The sequence below is a fragment of the Alexandromys fortis genome, unplaced genomic scaffold (assembly GCF_014885135.2).
Source record: "Alexandromys fortis isolate MF-2015 unplaced genomic scaffold, M_Fortis_MF-2015_v1.1 scaffold_123, whole genome shotgun sequence".
NCBI lineage: Eukaryota > Metazoa > Chordata > Mammalia > Rodentia > Cricetidae > Alexandromys > Alexandromys fortis.
The window spans coordinates 1,654,069-1,681,067 of record NW_026068003.1 but is presented as its reverse complement, the minus strand read 5'-3'; the positions used below and the strand labels follow the sequence as shown (position 1 = coordinate 1,681,067).

Below are 26,999 nucleotides of genomic sequence, written 5' to 3'. Positions count from 1 at the left end.
ACAGGTGGGCTGCACCTGGAGAGCCAGGACAGAATCTATATCATTAAAACCTAAGAAGCAGAAAACGTGTATGGTTGGATTCAGTTTTTTTTTCTTTACTTTGTGTACACCTACGTGTTTATTATGTGTGGTGTGTGTATGAGTTCATATGGTGCGTGCGCATGCGCATGTGTGTGTGTGGAAGCCAGCGGTTGAATCAAGTATCTTCCTCCACCACTCTCCATTTTATGTTCTGACAGTGTTGTCACCAAACCTGGAGCTCACCAACTCCACCAGACTGGCTGGCCAATGAGTTTCAAAAATTAACCTGTCTTTATTCCCCTTTTGTCCAGATCTGGGACTACGGATGCACTGGCTTTGCATGGGCACTGAGAGCTCAACTCGGTTTTATTGCTTGCATAGCAGATACTTGACTGCTTGGACCTTCTTCCCAATGCTAGTGTTTACATTTTATAAAGATATTCTGACAGCACCACATAAGGTTCTCAACAGAGAATTAATTAGGAGGGTGCTATCATAGCTTAGGGGAGAGAAAATGATGGGTCAATCAGAGTAGAGAATAAGAAGTATTTAGATAAAATATCTACATGTTGGCTGGATATAGAGAGTAATTGTCATATACTAGTACATAAAAGTTACCCCCCCCCCAATTCAGCAATTTGCCATATTCACCATAGAAAACCTACGGATAAGGAGTGCTCTCTGATTCAGATTGGTTGCCGCCAATGCTGACTGAAGATGAATTATAAAAAGGGGCTCTGTATCTGGATTTAGAGTCATCAGAGGGACAGACCTCTGGGCATGTCTCTGAGGGTGTTTCCAGAGAAGTTTGATTAAAAAAGATGCATTCTGAACACATGTGGCACCATCGCAGGGGCTGGGATCCCAGACTAAATAAAATGGAGAAAGTGATCTCTTTGTTCTGACTGTGGGAGCAGTGTGACCCACCACCTCGTGTTTCTGCCACCGCCCTTTCTTGCCACATGGGACTGTATCCTGTCGGACTGAGAGCCAAAAAAAAAAAAAAAAACCCTTACTTTTCTTAAGTTGCTTTTGTCCAGCATTTTGTCACAGTAGTGAAAAAAGTAACTAATACAGGCTTTGCCTGTCATCTCCTGTCTTCTCATCAGCGACGACAAAAACGACCTACAGAGGAAAGGAAGGGCAGTGTGACTAAGGAGGCAGGATTGAGCTGTAGCCAAGAAATGACAATCGTCAAACGGATTCTCCCGGAGTATACCCTGTTGACAACTTCAATTTGTATTTACAACTTCCTAAACTACCAGAGAACGATTTTTTTTCTCATTTCCAGGGCACTTTTGTAATAACTTGTTCCATATCTACAGCAAGCTAAAATCCTCTTCCAGTCCTGTGCCCTACCTGTGTTCACAGCATTCCGCCCAAGTTGTGCCTATTTTCTCATTCCTTTAATTGCTGCCCATCTCATCCAATATGTAACCCCGGTGCAGGCGGGACCTCTTTCACAGCCAGCCTCTCTGCATGGTATCTGGAGCCCTGAAGACAGCACCTAGCTCAGCATACGAGAGAGAGAGAGAGAGAGAGAGAGAGAGAGAGAGAGAGAGAGAGAGAGAGAGAGAGAGAGAGAGAGAGAGAGAGAAACCTTAGCCTTTGAAAGGGCTCAGTGATCTTGCTTAAACATCATCATTTCCAAGGGCCCTTCCCAAACTAATATTCTGTTATTTCTCAAAGAACCCAAGTATAGGAGTGTATGAACCAAAGAGCACCTGACCAAACAGCAGTTTACAAAACATAGAGCCGGTGTGAAGATACAAGATCTGAGGTAGAGCCTGCGGTAACCTTTTGCTTCTTTAGACTGAGGGGTTACTGCCTTCCACAGGTAGTGCCTTCCTCTGTTGCCTGGGCAACACCTCAGCCTAGCGGGAGGTGAAGGACCCTGCAGGGCTCAGTGCGCAGGCGCCTCCGGGGAGCCAATGGGCGCGGCTGTCCAGCCCCGGAGCGGGCTGCGCGGTTTCCAGCGGGTGCGGTCGTTTGTGTCCCCGGCGCCGGCGGGCAGTCACGTAGGTTACGCACGGTCGCTCCGTTGCGGAGCCGCACTCCGCGCTATTCCCCTGCCACCGCGCCCCAAGCGGGGGCCGTGATGGCGCGGGTCGGCGGCCGGAGGAGCCGCTGACGGCCGGCGCGAGGCACCGAGGAGAGCCCGAGCCGGCGGGGCCCAGAGGTGGCCCTTCTCGCCCAGCTCCAGCCGGCCAAGTCTGTGCCCCCAAACCCCGGGCCCTCTGCGGGAATGTTCAAAAATGAATACCAGGTAACCCAAAAGGGCTTCCTATCCGGAGTGAGCTGGCTCGCCTTCTGGGTTGTGAAGCCTCCACTCCCCGGCTGAAAAATAATTAGTGGCTTTGTCGTCTTGACCTTGAGCTGTTCGCGCTCCCTTCCCGCGCAGAGCTTTTTAGTGCAGAATCAGTGGAGCTGATTACAAAGCAGGTCATGACCCCCCACCTCCACCACACACACACACACACACACACACACACACACACACACACACACCCACCCACCCACCCACCCACCCACCAGACTGGGTGGTTTCACTGTTGATCCCTGGTATCCTAGAAGCTCTTTAGAAGAGTTAATGAATGGATTCCTTTAAAAGCAGGATTAAAGTAAGCACTTGGGGTGTGTGCTGTTTTCTTTTTCCTATGACTCTCCAGCATTGGGGTACATGAGGATCAGTCGGGGAGTTCTAACAAAAAAAAAAAAAAAAAAAAAAAAAAAAAGATTTCCTGACTCTTCTAGATCCTGGGAATGAAAATATGAAAATGTAGGTGGGCTTAGCCCGTGTCCGTTTTAAAGCAAGTCCCAAGCCAAGTCTGATTCAAGGATTACATTTGGAACACACTGTTTCTCAGTGTTCCTCAGACACCTTACTCCGTGGATGGCATCCCTTCCTCAGCTCACTGAATGGCTCTCTGCCCCAGCTCTCCTGGCTTCATCTTGAAATCACCAGCATCTTTATAGGAGTATTAGAGTGTTTAGTGCCCCCCCCCCACCTTCAGGGTCCACCTCTTTGTGCCTTTATCCTTTTAACCAAACACTACTTGTTCTTAAAGCACTGTGGGCTTTTCCTTTGTCCCGTTTTAGAAATTCATTTTATGGGTTAGAGTAAACTTAGTTTAATCTCCCTGCATGTAGATAAAGTATAATGTGATGAAATAACAGTTGCCCACTATGATTAATTTGGAAAACACAGAAGAAGAAGTGGGGAGAAAAGATTTGCTGTTTCAGTAAGGTTCAGGGATTTCTTTTTAAACCCAGCTGCCTCAAACTGAAAATTCTTGGCAAAATGGCCTGCCCTTAGAAGCAGTAGCATATACAATTTTACACATAATAAGAAAGAAGAAATTTTCAGTGTGTCAGAAGCAAAATCTATGCTTCAGGAAAAATGCTGGTTTTTTTTTTTTAACAAAAACTAAACGGGACTTTATAAAAATCAAACAGGTTTTCTCGTGTGCTGTTTATAATTCAAATCATATTTAGTCTTCATCTCAGCTACTCAAATTTTGGAACAGATTCTTCCTTGGAGGTAATCATTTGATTCCCCTATTTTTATGAGCAGAGTAAATGGGCATTTAGTAATAGCTTTAACATGCACGACTGTGAATGCTGTGGTCTTGAGTTTACAGTAGGGAACAATATTTCTATAGAAAAATATTCTTTTTGTTCTTCCTATGTGTCTCCAAATTTATTGTAGAGATGTTCATAAAGAACCCATTTCCACATATACCCCAATCCTTCTTGGGTCTTTTCTGAATGAGTCTAAGCTGCTTTTCCCCTTTATTGAATAATCTTTAGTGGCACTATTAAGTCCTGGCTGCATGCTAAGCCTGTATGATCCAACAACTCATTTGACAGATAGATAAATCAAGACATTAACTAACTCCCCAAATTCTGAAAAATTAAAAAAAAAAAGGTATTGGAGCCCCAATCAGTATGACTGCTAAGTTTGTAATCACACATGATGGTGAGATTTCGGCTTAGTTTACAGATCGAATTTAAGCCCTTTAGCCTGGTCTTTTCAGAATGCTTGCAGAACTGACCTGTCCCTGTCAAGTCAATGAGAAATATCACTGATATTTCTCTGACACAATTATATTTATCATCTTTTTAAAAGTGAGTTCCTTAGTAACAGGGTGACCCAAATCACAATGGTTGTGGTTTATAGGCAGCCAAGGTATACAATAGGCACAATAAGAGGGGTAATGTTTTCCCAGATTCGTTTAACTGACAGATGGCTGGAATACTGGTTTTAGATTCCGTGGTAGATACGATTTCTCCCTTAGCGTTTTTTTTCACTCTGAATTCCTTTCCTTTTTGTTTTCTAGGGAGGTGCATTTGTTGAAATCTTTAGCGCCCAGGGGAAAAACCCTGGAGCAAAATGGAAGATCTTAGGCAGTCCATCTGTGATTTGGAAAGTAAGTGTTAGAAGTTAAGTGTGAAATCCTGGGAAGGTTATAGAAAAAGGGGGCTCGATCAGACTTCAGAACTGATATTTTGTTCCTTCACCCTCAAAGGCTTTGTGTTGTTGGCTTCAGCCCCCCAGCCCCGCCAGACACTACTCCTTAGCTGGTTAAGACTGCCAGGTGGTGTATAACTTCTGTGTGTGCCCTGAGTCCTGCCTTATCATTGTTGGTGACTTTGATATCAGAGAACATCTCTCTAAGCCCTGGGCCACTGAGTTTCTTGATTTCATCATCTTTAACGACATCTTCCCAGGCTGGTGCAGCCTTACCATCATCACTCTCAGACCTTTGCCCTCATCACCACAAACAGCAGGACCTCTGAAATTACCAAGTGAGAAATAGCAGTCTTTCGCTGACCTCAGTCTTCGATGCTTAAGGTCACTTGCTCAGTTCCTCCCACTGTGTTTGTTCTTCAGACTGGTTGGGATCTTCAGGCCACAGACACTTCTTTTTCCCTGTTATGTTTGGTTTATTTTCTTTCTCTGAGTTCTCATCTCTTTCTCTTCAGTGCAGAAGCTGAAACATCTTTTCAATCACTGTCCAGTAAGGACCTCGAATGCCTTTGCTCTTTAGCCTGTGGTGATGCTTGTCCAGCCAGCCCTTGTTGGACTCCTAGTCTTTCCTTGGCCTCCTCAGTACTTTTGGAGAAAATACCTAAAGTTTTCAGATCGATAACACTATAAACCCAACCCCAATAGTCCAGAAAATCATCTGTTCTTGTCAGTATCCAAAATGATCCTTTCTCGTTATCCGTTTCCAACCACCAAACTGCCTACGCTCATCCTGATCTCGGGCATGCCCTCCTCACTCACCAAAAGCTGACACCCCACCTTCCCAGGGAAACCAGGAGCCGGCAGGCAGAAGCCAGTTCCACTAGCTGCCACCATACCTAAAAAGCCTGTCTCCATCGTTATCTTTTTTCTCTCCTGTAGAAGCAAGAGATGAATGCCTTCAGAAGAATAAGAATACCTATGTAAATGAAGCTCAAAACTACTATTGAGTGCTTAATATTTGTGCAGCATAACATTAGACACACTACATAGTGTTATATAATGTGAATAACTTGGTGAGAGAGAGAGCTACATGCCCCTCTGATAGGTTAGAACATTAAGGTGGGGAAAGACAAGGACCCATAAGTGCTTTGTGACTGTGTTGAAGGGTTGGGTAGGCCTGACATGTATATATAAATAAAATAAATAATATACTTGGCACATGTATGTTCATCGCAAATACATAGGGGATGGTATTACCATGCACATTACATGGAATTACTTATTACAAAGTCCTATTTATTAAAAATGGAGTCGTTTTAATTTTATGTTTTCTTTTTTTTTTTAAACATTTATTTATTATCTATACAATTCTCTGTCTGTGTGCATGCCTGAAGGCCAGAAGAGGGCGCCAGACCTCTTTACAGATGGTTGTGAGCCACCATGTGGTTGCTGGGAATTGAACTCAGGACCTTTGGAAGAGCAGGCAATGCTCTTAACCTCTGAGCCATCTCTCCAGCTCCCTAATTTATGTTTTCATATGTGTCATCTGTGTGAGCATATACGGCATTGGGGGCTCCCATGATTGCAAGAGGACAGCCTCTCGTGCCCTGGGGTGGAGCCAAAGATGGTTGTGGGCTGTTCAGCATGGGTGCTAGGAACTGAACTTGAATCTTTTGGAAGAGCTATCAGTGCTCTTAACTGCTTAGCCATCTCTCCAGGCCCTGAACTTACTAGGTAACCATAATTGTTAAACTTAATTCATATTGATTTTAAATATATAGAGAATTTTCAAAGTCACAGCAGATATGAAATAATACACAATTAATTCCATTTGAGCGGTGGCCTGAAAGCAAAGACCTTCTATGAATTCAGCAGAAGTTAGATGCTTTCTTCTGCTGTGCAGGGAGCGGTGATCAGCCGTGCACTTAGATGGGGATGCATACAGGCAGCAAGAAGCAACTATACCCGCAACAAGTTAGCAGCTTTGGAATTCCTGAAGTTAGAGAACTTTTTTTTGTTTTGTTTTCATTTGGAGGAAACCTGTTTTCATATAATAAGAAACTAGCCACGTGGCTAGTGTGGTTTTGTTTTCCATTCCCAGCAAGTGTTAGGGATAAAAGCATCATTAGGGTTTGGATCTGCTTTTAAGTCTTTTGAAAAAAAGAAAAAGAAAAAAAAAAAAGAAAAATTTTCCCGGAAATTTGCAGTTCCAGTGTTATAAAAGAAAACAAGTAAGATATGCTTCACTTACTGCTTTTTTCATTTTGTCCACAGGAGTTTGATAAAGAAGTTAAAAGTTTTGTGTTTATCCTAGAAGGCAGCAGCCAAACCAACAGGATTCAGTTACCGAAGGAGAATAAACAAATCCGTGAGTAAGACTTGTAATACTGGATTTCAGTGTTTGGGAGAATTGTGTCTTATATCTGAGAAGCAAGCATCTTAGTAGGACTTCTGTGGCTTCTGCTAGTGTGAAATCATCTGATATTTTTAATATAGAAATCTAAAGTGCCATGCACTTTAGAAAAATATCCTCCCTCTCTATCTTCTTTAAATTTAGAACTATTTTAAGTCCTAGAAGATTATTTTTGTAACCACTTATTTTAACAGTATTTGTTGAGCCCTAACTCTGTATGATGGATTTTGCACAGTGCTTCTTTACAGAGAAGTAAAAAAGATTGGGCTCTTATTAGAAAATCGGGTGGTTAAGGCAAAGTTTTGACACGAACTTAAGAATTATAAGTTACAAGAGCTTCATTTTTTAAACAACAAAAATTGTAAAAAAAATTACACAAGACATTATTATTAGTAACAATAATTGATAAACATTTAGGAACATTAATATCTGATAAATATAGACATATTATTTAGCAGACAGCTACAGAATTGATTCCAATGTGAAAATTAGCAATATTTTAAAGCAGACAGGACCTTAGAAGGTGACTTAAGGATGTGGTCAGGAAGGGCAGTTGTTGACTGAGATGAGGTTAGAATTTAAGGCTCTGTCTCTAGATTAAGCTTTCAATAAAGTGATTAATTTGGGCAATGTATAAATGTAATCAGATTTTCCACTGACTATGTTTTATGGTTAAATACTAGATTTCTGATATTTTGTAAAAATAAATAGGTTCCTTTCTCTACTTGTAATTTTCTTTGTCTTCATTCACTAAAAGTATTTATGGGTGGTTTGCAGATAAAGCTAAGAGATAGAGCATTACCTGGCAGGCTCACAGGGCTGGGTTCAGTTCCTAGCAACATAAATAAAACGTATTAAAAAGAACGTGTATTGAGTACCTTCCGTGTGCCAGGCACTGTGGAAAGACCTGCTATTGGTACCTGATTTCTAATTTTAATTTCCCTTGTAAACTGTACAGATTCTAGACTTTCTGTACCATTTCAAGCACTATGTAACATTTTAAATTTTAAGATATCAGTCAGACCATGAAAATTAGGGATGGATGATGAGTTAATGTAAAGTGTTTTGTCAGTGTTTCTTTATAAACTAAGAAATCCACCTTGAAAGAGAATCGATAATTATTAATTTTTAAAGTTAGTTTGCTGCCACAGGGAAGTATGGCTCCCTCATAGTTCCTAGTTAGGCGTGTAACTGATAACAGGATGTTTTCCTGTTTTTGTTTTTCATTTTCATATACATTTGTATTTGTAAGTAAAGTGAACTAAAATAAGTCAGGGAAGCATATCTGAAATTGTAGTTTTTTCTTCTGTTCGTTTGGTCTAGGATATTGACTTTGTGAAACAGATACATTCCAGGGATGTGGCTGTTAAAAGCTGGCCAGTCGTTTTTGCCCTTATTGTTTGGCTTGTAACGACAATCTGGCTGCCTTTTAGTGCCCTCTGCATCTATACCCACGTCATGATGTTGATGAAATCAGTCGGTCTGGCAGCCTCCTCCTTTGCCTCTGAGAAAGATCCCTCCTTCACCAAAGTGACTAACTACAAACTCCTCTTCCCCTCTTCTCTACTTTTATAGTCAGAGTTTTTGGGTTTTTTTCTTAATTTCCTCAGAAACTGGGTTTAATGTGTTATAATTACCTCTTTAAATGTAACAATGATGACTTTTAATTAGAAAAAACAGAAGAATCTTCTAATGTGTTTCTTACACAATGCCCTGCAATTAAAAATTAATCTGGCTTTCCCTTAGCATGGGCAAGAGTGTAACAAATGAAACAGTTTGTGTGGTCTCCCTGGCACTAATGCCTTTCAGATGAGCTCTTTGGATGTTTTGATAACGAAGTATGTACTTATTTCTACTTGTATAAGATGACCTTCTGTGTGAGGTTGGTATGGTTAAACTGAAATTAAAAAGCATGTCTTGAATGGAGAAGAAGTGGCTTTCAATTAACATCTAAATTAAGTTCAATTATCATTATGTATTCCTATTTTAAGAGTTAATATATACTTTATGCAAACTTGACATTCGATAGTTCACTTTTATTTCTGACTATATTAGATGCTTATGAAGAAAGTTTTCTCATGAAATTATCTATGTTTGGCTGCTCCTAAAAAATAATCTTTCTGAATTAAATTGTACTTAATGAGTCCTAAATAAATACATCGTTTGTGTTTTTAATTTTTTATTACATTTATTTATTATTGTTGAGTGTATGCATGCACCATAGTGTGCATGGGGGTCAGAAGACAACATGTAGGTTCTGGAAATGAACTCAGGACAACTTGGCAAGCAAATGTACTTACCTGCTGAGCCGTGCCCATGGCCCTGTGGTTTTTGTTGTTGTTTCTTTATAACCTAATATAAGAAATCAACCTTGAAAGAGAATAATTATTGTTAAAATTTTCTTAATTAATTTGCTGCCAGAAGTAAATTTCCTCATAACTAATAGGTTTTCTGTAACATGATAATAGGTTTCTCCGCTTGCTCAGTAAGCCAGATCAAGCGAACTGAAAAAGTAAAAGAACAGATTTATTTGGGCAAAGCAGCTCCTGGTTGAGCCCTCCAGCCCCAAAGATTGGGCCGGAGAAGTCACACGCTCAAACTATAGCATGGAGCTAATATACTCTGTATGTAAGGGGTGATGATATGTTCACCACACGCTGGGTTTGTGCCCAGGTGTGGTCAAAAACAGACTGCTTTAGTGTGGGGTCTTGGGCTACTGCCGACTTCAGGAGAGGAGCTGCCACAACTGCCAATAATGTGGAACTGAACTTTTTGGTCTTTTCTTTGTTGGAGATTAGCTGAGAGGTTAGGGTTTGGAGAGAGAGGAGTGGGGCTTTCTGGATCAAACAGGAGTGAACAATAACTTCCTTATAGTTCCCAAATAGTACATAAAGCTGGAATTTGTACAGTTTACAAAGGAAATTAAAATTAGAAATCACGTCTTCCCACAGTCGAGTGCATAGAAGGCACTCAATATACACTGTTTTTAGCATATTTTATTTATGTTGCTAGGAATTGAACCCAGGCCTGTGAGCCTGCTCGGTAAATAACAGCAGCGTCTAGTGCTGGAGCATGTGTGCTTCTCCAGGGTGTCAGTCATCTTTGTAACCCCTAACTCGGTGGTGACATTCAGTTGATGTTCAGATAATTCTATTACATTTGTCACAGGAGGAACTTTGACAATTCTGTTTCTAATCTCTAATTGTAACCATCTGCCCTTGGTAATGATACTTTAGTGTGTCATTCACCAGTTAGATAACTGCCTGGCACCCTTCAACTTGGACGGTGTTGTATGGAGTTGCCCGTGTGAGAAGCGTTACTGTCATCCATAAATACCCAGCAGGGACTTTCTGTTCCAGAGTCACATGGAAAGCCACTGGTTTCCCTGCTGCGTCCTCTGAATCAAAGAGTGTGTGTCCGGCCATCGGCATCCTCAAAGCCCAAGTTCAGCTGCAGTAAAAGATGAGGATGGCTTCTTGTGGTTCCCCCAGGTCTCCTCATTGCTGCTTGCTATTCTTTTTAAATGATATCTTGCCTGGTTAAAATCCTTAAGTGTCTTTGACCTTACCATTCTTTCTTAAGTTTTTTTTTTTTTTTTTTTTTTTTTTTTTGGTTTTTTTGAGCTATACATTTTTTTTCTTCTCTCCTTCCCTTCAACTCTCTCCCATGGTCCCCATGCTCCCAATTTACTCAGGAGATCTTGTCTTTTTCTACTTCCCATGTAGATTAGATCCATGTATGTCTTTCTTAGGGTCTCATTGTTGTCTAGGTTCTCTGGAATTGTGATTTGTGGACTGGTTTTCTTTGCTTCATGTCTAAAAGCCACTTATGAGTGAGTACATGTGATGTGAGTCTTTCTGGGTCTGGGTTGCCTCATTCAATATGTTTCTAGATCCATCCATTTACCTGAAAATATCAAGATGTCATTATTTTTTTCTGCTGTGTAGTGCTCCATTGTGTAAATGTATCATATTTTCCTTATCCATTCTTTAGTCGAGGGCATTTAGATTGTTTCCAGGTTCTGACTATGACAAAAAATGCTACTATGAACATAGTTGAGCACATGTCCTTGTGGTACGATTGAGCATTTTTTGAGTATATATCCAAAAGTGGTATTACTGGGTATTGAGGAAGGTTGTTTCCTAATTTTCTGAGAAATCACCTTACTGATATCCAAAGGGGCTGTACCAGCTTGCACAACCACCAGCAATGCAGAAGTGTTCCCTTTACCCCACATCCTCTCCAACATATGTTGTCATCTGTGTTTTTGATCTTGGCCATTCTTTCTATTAAAGTGCTCTCATCAGAGTGAGTAAGTCTTCTGTCTTCCTGTACCAATGGGTTCCTCAGCTCTCGTCTTCACCTCTGGGAGCGTCCGAGAGAGCCAGTGCCTGTTTGATACACTTCTTTCACAAACTCTTTGGAGATCTCAGACCTCCCTTCTTCATCCTACTGCATACCAGGTTGTTGTCAGATACTTTTTGTTTTTCCTCTTCTGCTGCCACCCGAATGCTGCAGGGACCCTGGTCTTTATGTTTAGCCCTACAGCTACATGTTCTCCCTGGTTATCAGCTTCTGGCTCATGGATTTTTAATGCCATTTCTATCTTCAGTCTTGCACATCAAATGTTTACTAGTCTTTTTTCCTGGACCACCTAAGTGTAGTATATGTAAAGACAGCTCCTAGCTAGGGCTGCTTGGGATCCCCAACCCCTCGCCTTTAATGAGACCCAAATTCTTCATTAAAATCAACTTCTGTTTTCCTTTATTCTGAGTCCATTAAGAAGACATCAGTGGTACTGGGAAAATGATTGGAAGTTTGCCCCCTTCTTACCCTTCAGTACTGCTCACCCCACTCTCTCGGGCAGGGGTTACTGCAGTTCTTTGTGTAGGGCCACCTACACAAAGTTGTTGTCTGTTATCAAATTAGCAGCCAGAGTTAGAGTCTTCAGTGACAAGTGAAGCATGTTATCTTCTGAAGAAATGTCCTGTTTCTTAAAGTGAAAATAATTTCTCTCTGGGAATATAACTGTCTGGTTCCCTGTTAACTCTCTGGCTGTCTCTCTTGTTACCGTTCCTCGGGCCTGCGTTCCACCCATTCAAGGCCGTTGATGTTTTGAAACCCAGCATGCTCTCCTCTTCTCTAGCCTTTGCTAAGATGCCCCTTTGAATGAGGCCCACCTGGCATGTACTTAAGTTACACTGGTGCTTCATGTTGTTCCCATTTTTCAGCCCCTTGACCTGTATCCTCCCCTGCTCCTGTACTGTGAACAGCCCTGAATATGTGTGTAATTGTTTGTCATTTTACTGTTTTTCCAAGCATTCCAGAAAGGCTATTTCACTGATAGAAACTCTTCCTTTTGTCCTGTTCACCTGATGTGCAATCACCTTAATCTGCCTGAACAAGTGCATGAATGAGCGGCTTCCCACTGATTTTAGATTGGCCCCTGTCTTTCACATGGCATTCAAGGCTCCATATCACTGGGTTTCCAGTTTATTCTTCTCCCTCTTCAGTGTCTTATACCAGCTGGCTGAGCATTTTAAGGTTCATTTCTGCTGCTATGCCCTTCCCCATGGACATCCTTTATCCATTATAAGACAGAATAATCCACCTATAGTCTGTTCCTCTCTCTTACCTCTACCACTCTCCCAGTGGAACCCTGCTTATCCCCCGAGCTCACCTCCTGCATTATTTCTTCAGGACTGCCTTTACTGATCATCTCCTGTCCCTCAAGCACCTGTTGTTAAATATGCTCATAGAACTTTGACCTTCTCTTTTGTAAGACCATATTGCGCATTCCAAGAGGGCATAGAGTATGATGGTCTTTCTTAAAAACATACAAACAAACAAAGAACCTTCAAGTCTTGTGCACAGAATAGATCAATAATCTTTGTTAAATGATAAGGCTAATTCATCAAAATAATTCTTGGAGGTACAGAGAGAAATTATTAGCCCAGTTTTCAGTGTGAAAAAGAAATTAAGGGTATGTTAAGGCTGTGAGTGAAGTCTTGGAGGAAGTTCATTCTGAGCTTTCTGGGCAGTGAGGAGAAATGATTGTCTATGGCCTCATCCCACTTCCTGGATGACGAAATCTAGGTAAAATGTCCGTGAGGTATGCAGTCTGTCCTTTGCTCTAACGAAACAACTCGAAAACCACTGATAAAAACTAATGGTATTTTACAAGTTGAGTATATTTTTAAATATTTAAAGGAAAAAGAAATTGGGGCTTTGCTCCCTTAACAAGAAATTTCTGTATATTTAAGTACTTGATGGCCATTTTTTAAACTAATGAGGCCTATATTCAGTATTACTAGGAGTGACTTTAAATACAGTGCAGATAAGAAGAGTCAGTGTAAGTTCCCTAGGCCAGGGAAGCATACTACAGTGGAGCTTATTCAGTGTTGCTGCCCTACAGAATCAGCTTGTGATATGCTATAAAGCACTCTTAGCTTGGCCAGGTCCTCACCCGTTTTGGAAAGTAGGGCCTCGGTGTGTGAGACTGTTAAATGTCAGAGTTCTTTTTGGTTTTGGTTTGTTTGAGGAAAGAGATCTTTCATTTCTAAAAATGATCTTTTACATGCACCTCTTTGTGCTTGAAGGAAATAATTCTGATTCAGTGATAGTTGCGGCGTAGGTCAGGGCCTTTTAAAGGACGGGTTTCTCTTTATCCGGTGTTCTCCAGTCGCTGTTTACAGCTGAGGGCACTGTGGACCCACAGGGCGAGAGACTAGAGGCTGCCTGACGGTGGCTTATCTGAGGTGGCCTCATTTCACTTTGCTTTTGTGGGTCAGAACTCTGGTTGCCATACTGGATCTCTGTAACTGTGGTGGAACACAGTCCTAGAGAATTTTCTAGGGTAGAGCCTTTCCTCTCCCATTCCTGTTTTGCTTAATTTAGATTTCTTCCTGAACAGATTTATAAGCTTGATACTTTGAAGGAGATTATCTTTGTATATTTGATGAAAACATTCGTAAGCATTACTAAACATATTTAGACAAAGATGTTTATTTATAGAAAAGTTTGGTATAAAACATAGAAATGACTTATAGTTCTCAGGAATGTTATAAAACTGCTTACTATAAAAATCACAAACCAGAAAGTCAAAAACCAAAAGTTATTGGGGGATTAAAACATTTAAATTTATTAAGTTTATTACTAGAATAAATAAAACATATCACCTCAAATAAGTTGCTTTTCTTGGAGTCTATGTCTGTCTGTGTGTGTGTGTGTGTGTGTGCGTGCGTGCGTGCGTGTGTGTGTGTGTGTGTGTGTGTGTGTGTACTGGGAATTGAGCCCAGCATTCTGCACTCTAGGGAACTAGGGAAGCATTCTAGCCATAGCTTAGGTGTGCTCTGAACTTGAGAATAAACCTTGAACTCCTGATCTTCCTGTCCACTTTCTAAGTGCAGGATGATAGGGAACCACCATCAGCTCTGACTCTTCCTTAAGGTCTTTTTTCTGTTTGTTTGTACTTTGGGATTTATAGGAGAAGGTCATAGACAAAGTTATGACATCTTTATTTCATACACAATGCAGAAAAATGTCCCTAACATGCATATTTTTGGAGGTGTGTCCATTGTGGGTTTTTGTTGCTTTTTTTTTTTTTTGATTTTATCAAGGATTGAACCCAAAATCTCCTCTATATGCCTTGCCTAAATTGTTCTACAATGCAACCATCCCCATACCCCAGGAGGGGGGATACTACTAACACATCTGTTAAAGGCATCATAAATTGAGAGATCAAAGTTCAAAACTCTAGAGGGAATGTCTTAAGTGACTGGATGTAGAGAAGCAGTTTGTTCGAGCAGGCGCAGAGTACAGCGATCAAAGTGCCATGTGGTTTGGTTTTCCTCAATATTTTATCCTTATGAAACCAGTGATAGGGAATAAAAGCTATCATTTCTTAGTGAGAATTAATTAAGAACATACTAACGAAGGGATTTTAAATGAAATTACGTTCCTCCAGCCTGCTAAGTGTGGACACTGTGAAGATTGCATGCCCAAGCTCTGCTTCAGTGAGCCTTCAGTGAAATTTGTCATCATTAGAGCTGCTTTTCTTGAGCTGCATTGTTTAGTAAGACTGTAAAACCTGTCAGAGAATAAGGATAATTGCCACATGTGTTTATGAGCACCCTGATAGGAATGCATAGCTCAGTTCTCTCTCTCTCTCTCTCTCTCTCTCTCTCTCTCTCTCTCTCTCTCTCTCTCTCTCTCTCTCTCTCTCTGTGTGTGTGTGATGCAGTTCCACGCTCACAGTCTCTTATGGCATAACCAAACATAACCAAAGAGTGAATAAGATCCTTTTTCTGATTTTCATAAAGATTTCACCAGTGCCACAGACGAGCTTTAAAACGCAGCATTGGCTGACGTTTGATCCCGCTGTCCTCAGTGTCTCCACCTCTATAATCAGGTTATACATCATGGATAGCGCTGCCCTGTGCCTTTCTGCTCCTTGAGTGCTGGGCTGCAGGTTGCAGGGGCGCTGACTGTTTGTTTGTGTGCACATATAAGGGGCCTGAACGTTTCATCTTATGTTTTTTCTCTCTTGTTCTAGTTGGACTGATCCAGAGGTTTCTTGTGCTTCAGATTTACATACCCCTGGGACAGGACTTCTCCACGGAGTTACTGTAAGATATATAGAACTTCTTCTGAATGTTTTATGTCTGTTGGACATTTGATCAATTGCAACAGTGCTAACAGTCATTAATTGCAAGTGGCAATTTTTTCTTTTGCATTAAACAGTAGTGACTTATCAGGTTGACTTGAAGTAATTAAAATAGCTAGTATTTCTTGGATATTGCTACACTTTGGAATTTCTTGGGAGAAAGAAAATAGGTTTCATCTGTTTCAGAAGGTGCTGTAGATTATGATTTTACATTTTTCCTGTTTCTTTTCAGAACTACGTTGGTTTAAAATTGACTAAAGGACATATTAACACTATCTACTGTAGTTTTGATATATTGGTGCCTTTTGTGTATGTAAAGATAGCAGGCAGTATGTTTATTTTCAGTGGCCTTACATGATTGTTTAACAAAATTTAATTACTTTTATTCAGTAACATTTACAGTGTTATGTGAAATACTACCAGTAATAAAAATAGCATTTAATTTGTTATTTCATAAAAAACTGGGTATTTTCTAAGATTTCACTTCTAAATTTATGTATTGTAAATAAGCCATTTCATGGTTATTTTTGTTTGGTTTGGTTTTTAATTCAAAGCTGCGCGTGGTTCAGGCTTAGGTATTGGTCTTCAATCCTGACAAATGTGAGTTGGTGGTAAAGACAGATATGTTCCAGCTTTGTCAGCATTCATTGTGATCTAAAGGAGAGAGAGCACATTCTTAGTAAATGGGACTTATTAATTTTTCTCTGTGTAAGCTGGGAAATTAGTGATTTTTTTTTAGGTTGTCAATGAGTCTGAATTTTAGCTTAGAAGGTTACAGCCTTGTTTTCTCAGATGAAACATAGATGGAACACCATGCACTTTTGTTTTATTCAGCCTGTGAACTTGTAAGATCTTCTTTTATCATCTTCCATCTTTAAAAACAATTCTTAGAGAGAGAGCACCAAAGCATCATTTGATGCTCTTATGGACCACTTCCTGGTGTCTGCAGGAAAAAGCATTTTCAAGACTCCAAAGGCATTCTGAAGGTACAGAAAGTGCTGGTGAAAGCTTCATTTTCAGCACAGGAGAATATGAGTCCTGAATTGAAAGAAGGCAAATTGCATTTTAAACTTTAAAGCTCTTTACATAGAAATCCAACTTTCCTCCCCCTTTTACCTGGATCTTGCCATGACTCACACTTTGAGCTTCTTCAAAGCAGCAGTAAAGGTGTTCCTTGTTAGCCTTAGGCTTGGGGCTATGAGACCCTCTTTTTTGTTTACAAAATTAAGCTTTATTTGTGCCCAAACACTTGAGCATATCACTCCAGCCTAGGCAATATACTGTCTTTTTTTTTAAATTTATTTATTAAAGATTTCTGCCTCCTCCCCACCACCGCCTCCCATTTCCTCTCCCTCCCCCAATCAAGTCCCCCTCCCTCCCAGCCCAAAGAGCAATCAGGATTCCCTGCCCTGTGGGACGTCCAAGGACCACCCACCTCCTTCCAGGTCTAGTAAGGTGAGCATCCAAACTGCCTAGGCTCCCACAAAGCCAGTACGTGCAGTAGGATCAAAAACCCATTGCCATTGTTCTTGAGTTCTCGGTAGTCCTCATTGTCTGCTATGTTCTGCAAGTCCGGTTTTATCCCATGTTTCAGACCCAGGCCAGCTGGCCTTGTTGAGTTCCCAATAGAACATCCCCATTGTCTCAGTGTGTGGTTGCACCCCTGGCGGTCCTGAGTTCCTTGCTCTTGCTCTCTCTCCATCTGCTCCTGATTTGGACCTTGAGATTTCAGTCCAGTGCTCCAATGTGGGTCTCTGTCTCTATCTCCTTTCATCGCCTGAAGAAGGTTAATATTCAGGAGGGTGCCTATATGTTTTCCATTGGGTTCACCTTCTTATTTAGCTTCTCTAGGATCATGAATTATAGGCTCAATGTCCTTTATTTATGGCTAGAAACCAAATATGAGTGAGTACATCCCATGTTCCTCTTTTTGGGTCTGGCTTACCTCACTCAGGATAGTGTTTTCTATTTCCATCCATTTGCATGCAAAATTCGAGAAGTCCTTGTTTTTTTACTGCTGAGTAGTACTCTAATATGTATATATTCCATACTTTCTTCATCCATTCTTCAATTGAAGGGCATCTCGGTTGTTTCCAGGTTCTGGCTATTACAAACAATGCTGCTATGAACATAGTTGAGCATATACTTTTGTTGTATGATAGGGCATCTCTTGGGTATATTCCCAAGAGTGGTATTGCTGGGTCCATTCGGTTGATCCCGAATTTCCTGAGAAACGGCCACACTGCTTTCCAAAGTGGTTGCACAAGTTTGCATTCCCACCAGCAATGGATGAGTGTACCCCTTTTTCCACAACCTCTCCAGCAAAGGCTATCATTGGTATCTTTTATTTTCGCCATTCTGACAGGTGTAAGATGGTATCTTAAAGTTGTCTTGATTTGCATTTCCCTGATCGCTAAGGAAGTTGAGCATGATCTTAAGTGTCTTTTGGCCTTTTGAACTTCTTCCATTGAGAATTCTCTCTTCAGCTCAGTGCCCCATTTTATAATTGGGTTGATTAGCATTTTACGGTCTAGTTTCTTGAGTTCTTTATATATTTTGGAGATCAGACCTTTGTCAGTTGTGGGGTTGGTGAAGATCCTTTCCCAGTCAGTGGGTTGCCTTTTTATCTTAGTGACAGTGTCCTTTGCTTTACAGAAGCTTCTCAGTCTCAGGAGGTCCTATTTATTCAATGATGCCTTTAGTGTCTATGCTGCTGGGGTTATACGTAGGAAGTGGTCTCCTGTGCCCATGTGTTGTAGAGTACTTCCCACTTTCTCTTCTGTCAGATTCAGTGTGTTCGGACTGATATTGAGGTCTTTAATCCATTTGGATTTGAGTTTTGTGCATGGTGACAGATATGGATCTATTTTCATTCTTCTACAGATTGACATCCAGTTTTGCTAGCATAATTTGTTGAAGATGCTTTCTTTTTTCCATTGTATACTTTTAGCTCCTTTATCGAAAATCAGGTGTTCATAGGTTAGTGGGTTAAAGTCAGGGTCTTCTATTCGATTCCATTGGTCAACTTCTCTGTTTTTATGCCAATACCAAGCTGTTTTCAATACTGTAGCTCTGTAATAGAGTTTGAAGTCAGGGACGGTAATGCCTCCAGACGTTCCTTTATTGTTTAAGATTGTTTTGGCTATCCTGGGTTTTTTGTTTTTCCATATAAAGTTGATTATTGTCTTCTCCAGATCTGTGAAGAATTTTGATGGGAATTGTATTGAATCTCTAGATTGCTTTTGGTAGAATTGCCATTTTTACTATGTTGATCCTCCCAATCCAAGTGCAGGGGAGATCCTTCCATTTTCTGGTGTCCTCTTCAATTAATATACTGTCTTAATTAATTTAATGACAGTTAAAGCTTTGATTATTAAGAAGCCAAGAGGTATCCTTAACCTGCTCCTAGCAGGAGACAAGCCTATACCTAAGTAAACCCAACTGTTCTTTTTTCTGTATTGCTCGTGCTCTTGGCCTGTTTAGTTATGGGAAACATTTTTGAAAGGTCTTGGCATTAATGATTAGATTGTGAATGTGGTTCACTGTAATCATTGATTCCCATGTTCTCATGTCTACATGGAAAATGAGTTGATTTTCTAAATGATTTTGGTTTTATAATGCTTAGAAAATAAATTCTTCTGCACAGAGGTAAAAATTATTAAATGACATGGATGAGACACGCTCTGTCAGTTTATCTTATATGAACTGAATCTGTTACTGATAGTCCAGGTAGTTCTGTTTCCTGCAGAAAGGACAGAGACCATGTTTTCGGCAGAAGGAAGATGGAGTGATAGGTATGGATTTCGCTCTAACACATTTTCCCTGCATTAAAGACAGGCCTTTCTTTAGTACCCTTCGTGTTGTACTGTTCCTAGCAGTGTAGCCCTAGGCGATTTTAAATAATACATTTCTCTAACAAGCCTGGAAAGTCACCTAACAGAGCCATATCTGGCTTCTCAATATCTCTATTGTCAGAGTAGGGAAAGGCATTTTGTTCTCAAAGGTTTTTGCTATACATCAAGAGGTTTTCATGAGTGGAGTCTTGCCAGCTAGTTTAGAAGTTTTGCAGTCGTTTCCTCGGCCTCCTCTCATGCCTTTTATGCTTCCTGGATGATTTATCATGCCCAGGAACAGGTTATACAAAGTGGGTTGGGGGTGTTTTAGAACCGGCAGCTGCACAGCTTGAGGATCTAGTATTGCTGCCCTTGGGCCTTTGAAATACCTTGAATTTGTGACTGCTATTTTTTTCTACTTCAAAACACCATCACTGCTGTCTTGTCTGTCCATGCTTTTCTCTGGACTTCCTAGCTTCTTTCCTGTCTTAGTTAGGGTTTCTATTCCTATCAAGAGACACCATGACCTCGGCATTTCTTCTAAAGGAAAACATTGAATTTGGGCTGGCTAACAGTTTCAGAAGGTTAGTCCACTATCTTCATGGTGGCGTGCAGGCAGACACGGTGCTCTGTCTTGATCCACGGGCAACAGGAAGTGACCTGAGGGCCACATTGTACATGCTCAAAGTTCACCTCCACACCTCACCCAACAGCGCTACACCCCCAATAGTGCCATTCCCAAAGGGGCCTTTTCTTTCCAGCAACAACACTCCCTCAACAGTGTGCACTGCACTTACTGTGAGCTGTCTTAAAGAGCACACTGGAGTTTCCACAGAGGATGTGAGGATAAGCCCCAAAGCCCGTAAGGTTCTGCATGTCACAGTTTGTTCTTTTCTCCCGCCACATACTCTGCTCTGATTGGGTTTCCTGTCAGGTACTGATGTCTTTCCATTCTTGTGCCTCTTACCCCTCTTAAAAAGCCAGGCAAAGTCTCTTCTTAGATTCCTGTGCACCATTAGTTTCTGTCCCCACTCTCTCTAATGGTTTCCTACTCTTGAGAATCTCTTCTTCCAACAGGCTGCTGCTTTGATCCTCCCCTCAGACTGAATGAGATCCTTCTCTTAAGCCCTTGCCTAGCACCTTGCTCGTTTCCTTTATGAAAACCCTAAAAGTGCATAATTGCTGCAGAGAGAGAGAGAGAGAGAGAGAGAGAGAGAGAGAGAGAGAGAGAGAGAGAGAGAGTTCTAAGAAGACAAGACCTTGTCTGCTAGACTCGGCATGCCGTTCCAGATCTTACCACAGGGTAACCTGACACATAACAGGTTCTGAAATGTGGGTGAGTGGGCAAGATGATGGTGGAGTAACGACTGGCAGAGTCTGATCTCTCTCCTCATACATTGTATCCACTCAATTTCCATATGTGCTGTGGTGACACAAGAGCAAGACCTGTGGGCATGTGAGGTGGGAAGTGGACAGATCTGTGGTGGAACTCTGGGAGACTTGGGGTAACTGTATGACTGACTAATCTCTCCTCTGGGGTAAGGTACAGCACAGATGCTCACCAAGAAAATTAGCATCAGTAGTAATCATTTCTACTTATTAAACATGATATATCTAGGAGTTTCATTATCATTCTGGATACTTTATTTCAGCTTAATAAATACAAAGCCTAAGCTGCTTAATAGGTCATAACTATTAGCTGTTTGGTCATTGATTAAGATGACGTCTAAAAGATGTAGGGACTGGCCGGTGTTTATAGTACTACTAACTCCTGAAGCCAGGATCCAGGTGTTTAGCTCATGGTGAGGGCCTTTGCTCCACATCTCCATGCCATGCCTCCTTATTTGCAGTCCAGATAGTTTTCTGACTGTTCCCATATAGTGATAGTATATACACACACAGAAAATACTCCATCTGAATCTTAGCACAAGCTGAAGGTGCGAAGCCTTGTTCACCTCAAGGGGCGTCTCACAATAGTATACTAGGAGTTCCAAAAGGAAAAGGCTTTCTTGTTGGGTTGTTTTGCGTTTTATGCCTTTGAAACTAGTAAATAATTTGCTTAATTTTTTGTTATTATTGTTTTAGTATTCTTTTTAAATGAGAGACAAGAACTTAACCTATTTGTTGATTCTTTACTTTGGTTCTTGTGTAAGCCTCTATTTCTTTTTTTTTTTGTTAAGTTTTTTAAATTTATTTATTTCTTTATTAATTAATTAAAGATTTCTGTCTCTTCCCCACCGCCGCCTCCCCTTTCCCTCCCCCTCCCCCAATCAAGTCTCCCTCCCTCATCAGCCCAAAGAGCAATCCAAACTGCCTAGGCTCCCACAAAACCAATAGGTGCAGTAGGATCAAAAACCAATTGCCATTGTTCTTGGGGTCTCAGTAGTCCTCATTGTCCGCTATGTTCAGCGAGACCGGTTTTAACCCAGGCCTTTTCAGACCCAGGCCAGCTGGCCTTGGTGAGTTCCCGATAGAACATCCCCATTGTCTCAGTGTATGGGTGCCCCCCTCGCGGTCCTGAGTTCCTTGCTCTTGCTCTCTCTCCTTGTGCTCCTGATTTGGACCTTGAGATTTCAGTCTGGTGCTCCAATGTGGGTCTCTGTCTCTGTCTCCTTTCATCGCCTGATGAAGGTTAATATTCAGGAGGATGCCTATATGTTTTTCTTTGGGTTCTCCTTCTTATTTAGCCATAAATAAAGGACATTGAGCCTATAATTCGGGTTCTTAGAGAAGCTAAATAATAAGGAGAACCTCTATTTCTTTTGTATATCAAAGAATTATATTATTCAGAATCTTGTGCTTACAGCTAAGGTGGCTACACCATATCACAAGGTTCATATTTTATTGAGCATCTGGGGCAAGTAGAGTTTTCATAGTACTGACACTTAGATTTAGAAGGAAGTAGCAGAATCCTTCTTGATATTTTCAGTATTGATGCCATCCTACAGTTTTGGTGTTAGACTGTAAGACTCCCCTATTTTTTAACAAACATCATTTGATTTACACGTTTTCTTAATATACATCCAAAGTGTTTCAGTTTAACTGAGCCTAACTGACTTGAGTTTCTAAAACTGACTTAGTTTTCTAAAGCTGCTCCTTTTTGTTACTTTCCAAACTGTACGGTGGGGACGCAGTCATAGGTGCTTCAGCTCCTGGAGCAGGCACCTGGTACAAAGGAGGAGCACCCCGAACCTGGGGGATCCAGCTGCATCTTGAAATTGAAATCCATTTTTGCTGTATCTCATGCCACCAATCATACTGAATGATTTTGCTATATTTCATTTTTGACCAAAATTGCATTGATTTTAGCAGATACTGTTAAGCTGCATTCGTTATTTTCTCTATCCTGATTCTGTCATTATCTTGATGAGTTCTGAGAGGCATCTTGGACTGTTATGCTGCTGGTGAACTGACATTATTATTCTGTTTTCAGTCAGCTCAGTCAGTGCGTTTCCAACATGTGGGTTGAAAATTCTGGGAAAGCTCATATGGCAGCCAGTGTGCTGCTTGCAGCATTGGGATTCTCCAGCCAAAGGTCTTGAGGGCATTAGTGCTGCAAGGCTTCATACATTGGCCCCTTAGCTGACAAAGGTAAGAAGGAAACATTCTTTTTCTAAAGAGAAATCCCTAAAAGTGTGTGTAGCCCTTACAGCTCCAGCACGCTTTGATTCTGCACTGCAATGGTCAGAAGCTGAAATTATACCAGAATAGATTTTACTGGTTTTGACCTGGAATTCAGCCTGGAATTTATGTTTATTCCAGAGTTGTTCTCTTGTTTTACCCACACCTTTTCCATGGCTTTTGGCATGACATCTGTCTTTCTATTACCATTGTTCCTCAGTAAGTTGTAATGTGAGCTGCTTCCTGTCAGAGTTAATTGCAGACAGTGTTTCTTTGTTTTTTTTTTTTCTAAGAAATGTTAGGGCCATGTAGACTTGGAAGCTTTCTTTTCCATCTCTATATTGAAGAAAATTGAAACATTCTGACAAAGCTGTACCCTCAGGGTAACTTAGTGAAAGTTCTACTTGTAAGATCTCCCTGCCATGGACTTTGTGCCTGCCATTCCTACCTCAGCCATGTCAGAAACAGCAGATCTTTGAAACCCTGAACCCCGAAAAGCACCCATAGCCTGTAGATGCACGCCTTTTTCTTTCATCTACTAGCCATCTTCTTTGGCCTCTTAAAAGCCACCATGATTGAGAGAATTCCTGGTTTTGATAACTTCGGGTCAGAGTGACATTAGTGAGAGCTTTTGAGATTGTGCCCTCTTAACGAAACTCAAGTCATTGTGGGAAATGAGCTTTCTTATCTTTTTGGTCATTTTGATGCTTTCCTTTGAAGAACATAATGTTCCCTGTTTCACTCCCAAGTTAGTTGTAAAAAGAGATGTTATCCAAACGCAAAGTATTATATTATTCAGTGAAATCCGTTTTTTTTCCTTCTGTGAAATCTTTTATGTTACCCAATGAACCCATCTATAGACTACCTGTCTAGAACTGGGAAGAAAATGGCCAGCAGCAGCTCCCTGCAGACAAGTGCTATAGACCAGAATAACCCACACTCCTGACTCATTGTCATTTAGAATGCATCTCATGGCTCATCCCACCTTCTATTTTTTCTTTTTAAAATCATCAGTATTTAAATCTCATTATTTTAATTATATCCAATTAAATGTACTTGCATAATCAGTATACTTTGTTACATGCATTAGTAAAGAGAGCACTTTAAGATACTTTGCATACTGACTTTCTCAATGTATCAAATTTGCATACCTTAAAATAGGTTTCATGTAGAAGTTTTAGAAAACACATGTGACAGGTATATAAATCAGATGCCATATGCTCTCCTTGTTAAACATGTTTGTAAAAGGTCTTTCCTCATGTCTTAATTTGGCTTTCTTCTTTAAATTACTTCTGTAGCACCCTTTCTGCAACTTAGATATTTGTCCAAAATGAAAATAAAATACCTGCAAGAGTATATATTTGGAAGAATTCTTATTCTATAAAATCATAATAAAAAGGTACACATTTTTTTGGCATCGGGTAGTTAATAATTGCTGTACCAGTCATCAGGGTCTAAGGCAGGGGCCTATATAGCTTTACCCCGAAATAATTACACAGAAACTGTATTCATTTAAACACTGCCTGGCCCATTATATGTATCTTCTTACTGGCTAACTCTCACATCTTGATTAACCCATTTCTATTAGTATGTATTGCCACTTGACTGTGGCTTACCGGCATGAGTCTAACCAGCGTCCGTCTTGGACAGGAGAATCATGGCGTCTGCCACACTTCCCTTCTTCCCAGCACTATGGTGGGGCACCCATGAGCTTGAGAGTCACTGCCATTTATTAATGTGGTTCTGGCGGGTGCTGGATTCTCTGCATGACAGCCTCACCTGTGCAGTAAGGATAAGATTATATCTATTTATTAAGTAGGTAATCATGTGGTCAGTATTGATTTATAACTTCCAGATCTCCACAGATGAGAGTACAGTGATATTGGATACTCAAGTTACTCATGCTTTAAGCTGCCTTTGAACTTTTCTTTTCATGGAACTAGTCCCTGAAGAGAGACCCAAAGTAGTTATTCCTTAGAAGCTTTCATCATTGTTGCCTCAGGCTCTTCAACTAGAAAGAAAGATTAGCAGGGACAAAGAGAGAGTGAACTTTCCTGCTTGAGTGAGGAAACTGTTTGGCTACCCACTGGTAGCCATAGAGCTCATATTACAGTCTTGGTACCAGCAGAGTCCTTGTGACCAAACCAAGTGTGAGACCACAGATAGGATCTGAGGGGACACAAGAGGAGACCTGATGTCACATGTGATATCAGAGCTTTGTTCTGTGCTACTTTTTGCTGCCCTTTATCTTCCCTCATAGGATAATTTAGGATGGCATAGTGAGTAGCGGATCTCCCAAAGTCTCTCTTTATTTTGTCTACTTTCAGGAGAATGATTCTTCAGTGCCGTGACACATCGCTCCATTTGTGTATTATTTATTTATAAACAGGAGACATGTCTTCACTTACTTGCATTTCAATCTGTCCTACAGTATTTTTTTAAAAATATTTATTTATTTATTATATATACAATATTCTGTCTGTGTGTATGCCTGAAGGCCAGAAGAGGGCGCCAGATCTCTTTACAGATGGTTGTGAGCCACTATGTGGTCGCTGGGAATTGAACCCTTGGAAGAGCAGGCAATGCTCTTAACCACTGAGCCATCTCTCCAGCCCCCTGTCCTACAGTATTGTATATTTATTCTGATAGCTAATTTTAATTGTTCAAATAAAAGGAATTTGAAACTGCTACAAAATAAAGGGTTATTGCATTTATATAGTTTTACTAATAAAATGTATAATCATGTATAATATTTTCATTAATGGGACATTCTCATATATAACTATTATAACATGAAGGTGTCCTTTATTAGCACATAAAGCAATATAGTATTCACTTGGCTCTGATTAAGTTGGCAAGTATGACATACAAAGAAAATTCCTACTATGGGGAAATATAACTTTAGAATTCTTGATTTTAGAAAATTTCCATTAACTGTGAATCTTTGAAAATAAATGGGTGTGTGTGTGTGTGTGTGTGTACACATAAGTGTGGGTGCCTTGAAGGCCAGGGACATCAGGTCTTCTAGAACTGAAATTACAGGCAGTTGGGAGCCATTAGACATGAGTGCTTGGAATTGAATTGGGGTCCTCTGCAAGAGCAGTACCCTGTAGTGATCCATCTCTCCAGCCCCTCATAATAGGCTTAATGATGTATAGATTGAAATACACTAGAAACTTTAGTTGAATGCATCTTAGGATAGTACTTATTAAACTTTTATGGCATTTATCTCACAATGGCCTTCTTACTTCTATACCTCCACAATCAGATAGCTGGTTCCAATCAGAACATGGAATAATTGAAGGTCTGAGTATGGTTCATCCTGAGGAGGCTATCATGAAACTGAAATTTTGGACCCCATTTATAAAAGATACTGCTCAGATATTGCAATAGATTGAAGTAGAGTTGGTTGGATTGTGTATTATTCACAGAGACTTTACACAGAGCCTGATCCATAGTGATCACTAGAGGATAGTCTCCTGTAGTTGTCATTTCTGAATGCCTGAACTTCTCTAGTTGTTTTCAGTCTGTTGTGTACTTTGGAGGTGGTGGTGGGGGGAGGAGAAGAGTGAATTAGAACGTGTTTCAAAATTGATGAGATTATAATATTCACACTTGGTGTTAAATTCACATAAATGAAGTTTTATATCTAGTTGAAAGAATGTTTAAAATGATATGGTATTGCTTTTTAAATGGGTCCATATTATTTCTGTTACTTCAGAAACAATAATCCACTTTCCATTATGAAATCTTACATACATTTTGAGATGATCATGTTTATATGTTTTAGATGAAGACAGGCAACCAGTGCTGAGCCAAAAAGGTTAAGATGCACAGGTATAGTTCAACCACTTATTTAAAGTTGGGTAGTAAAACCTAGTTAACTGAAAATAGCATTGCCAATTCCAATTGCATACAAATTCTGTGTTTAAGTTAGCTGGATATCTACTTTACTTTTAAAATGACTGGTATCTC

General features: G+C 40.5%; 1 protein-coding gene across 4 annotated transcripts in view; it reads left to right on the top strand.

The window, feature by feature from the left end:
- Window positions 1–2,006: 2,006 nt before the first annotated feature.
- The window catches only part of Cfap20dc (CFAP20 domain containing), a 224,199-nt gene continuing 199,206 nt past the window's right edge, over window positions 2,007–26,999 (top strand). For 2 of the 4 annotated variants that reach the window (XM_050161182.1, XM_050161181.1), the window contains exons 1-4: window positions 2,007–2,287; window positions 4,362–4,451; window positions 6,767–6,860; window positions 15,460–15,532. In XM_050161182.1, coding sequence (XP_050017139.1) covers window positions 2,267–2,287; window positions 4,362–4,451; window positions 6,767–6,860; window positions 15,460–15,532 — 278 coding nt within the window. In that variant the 5' untranslated portion in view covers window positions 2,007–2,266. Of the gene's footprint in view, window positions 2,288–4,361; window positions 4,452–6,766; window positions 6,861–15,459; window positions 15,533–26,999 lie in introns of those variants that run through there. The other 2 variants (XM_050161183.1, XM_050161185.1) reach the window with 2 other exon arrangements.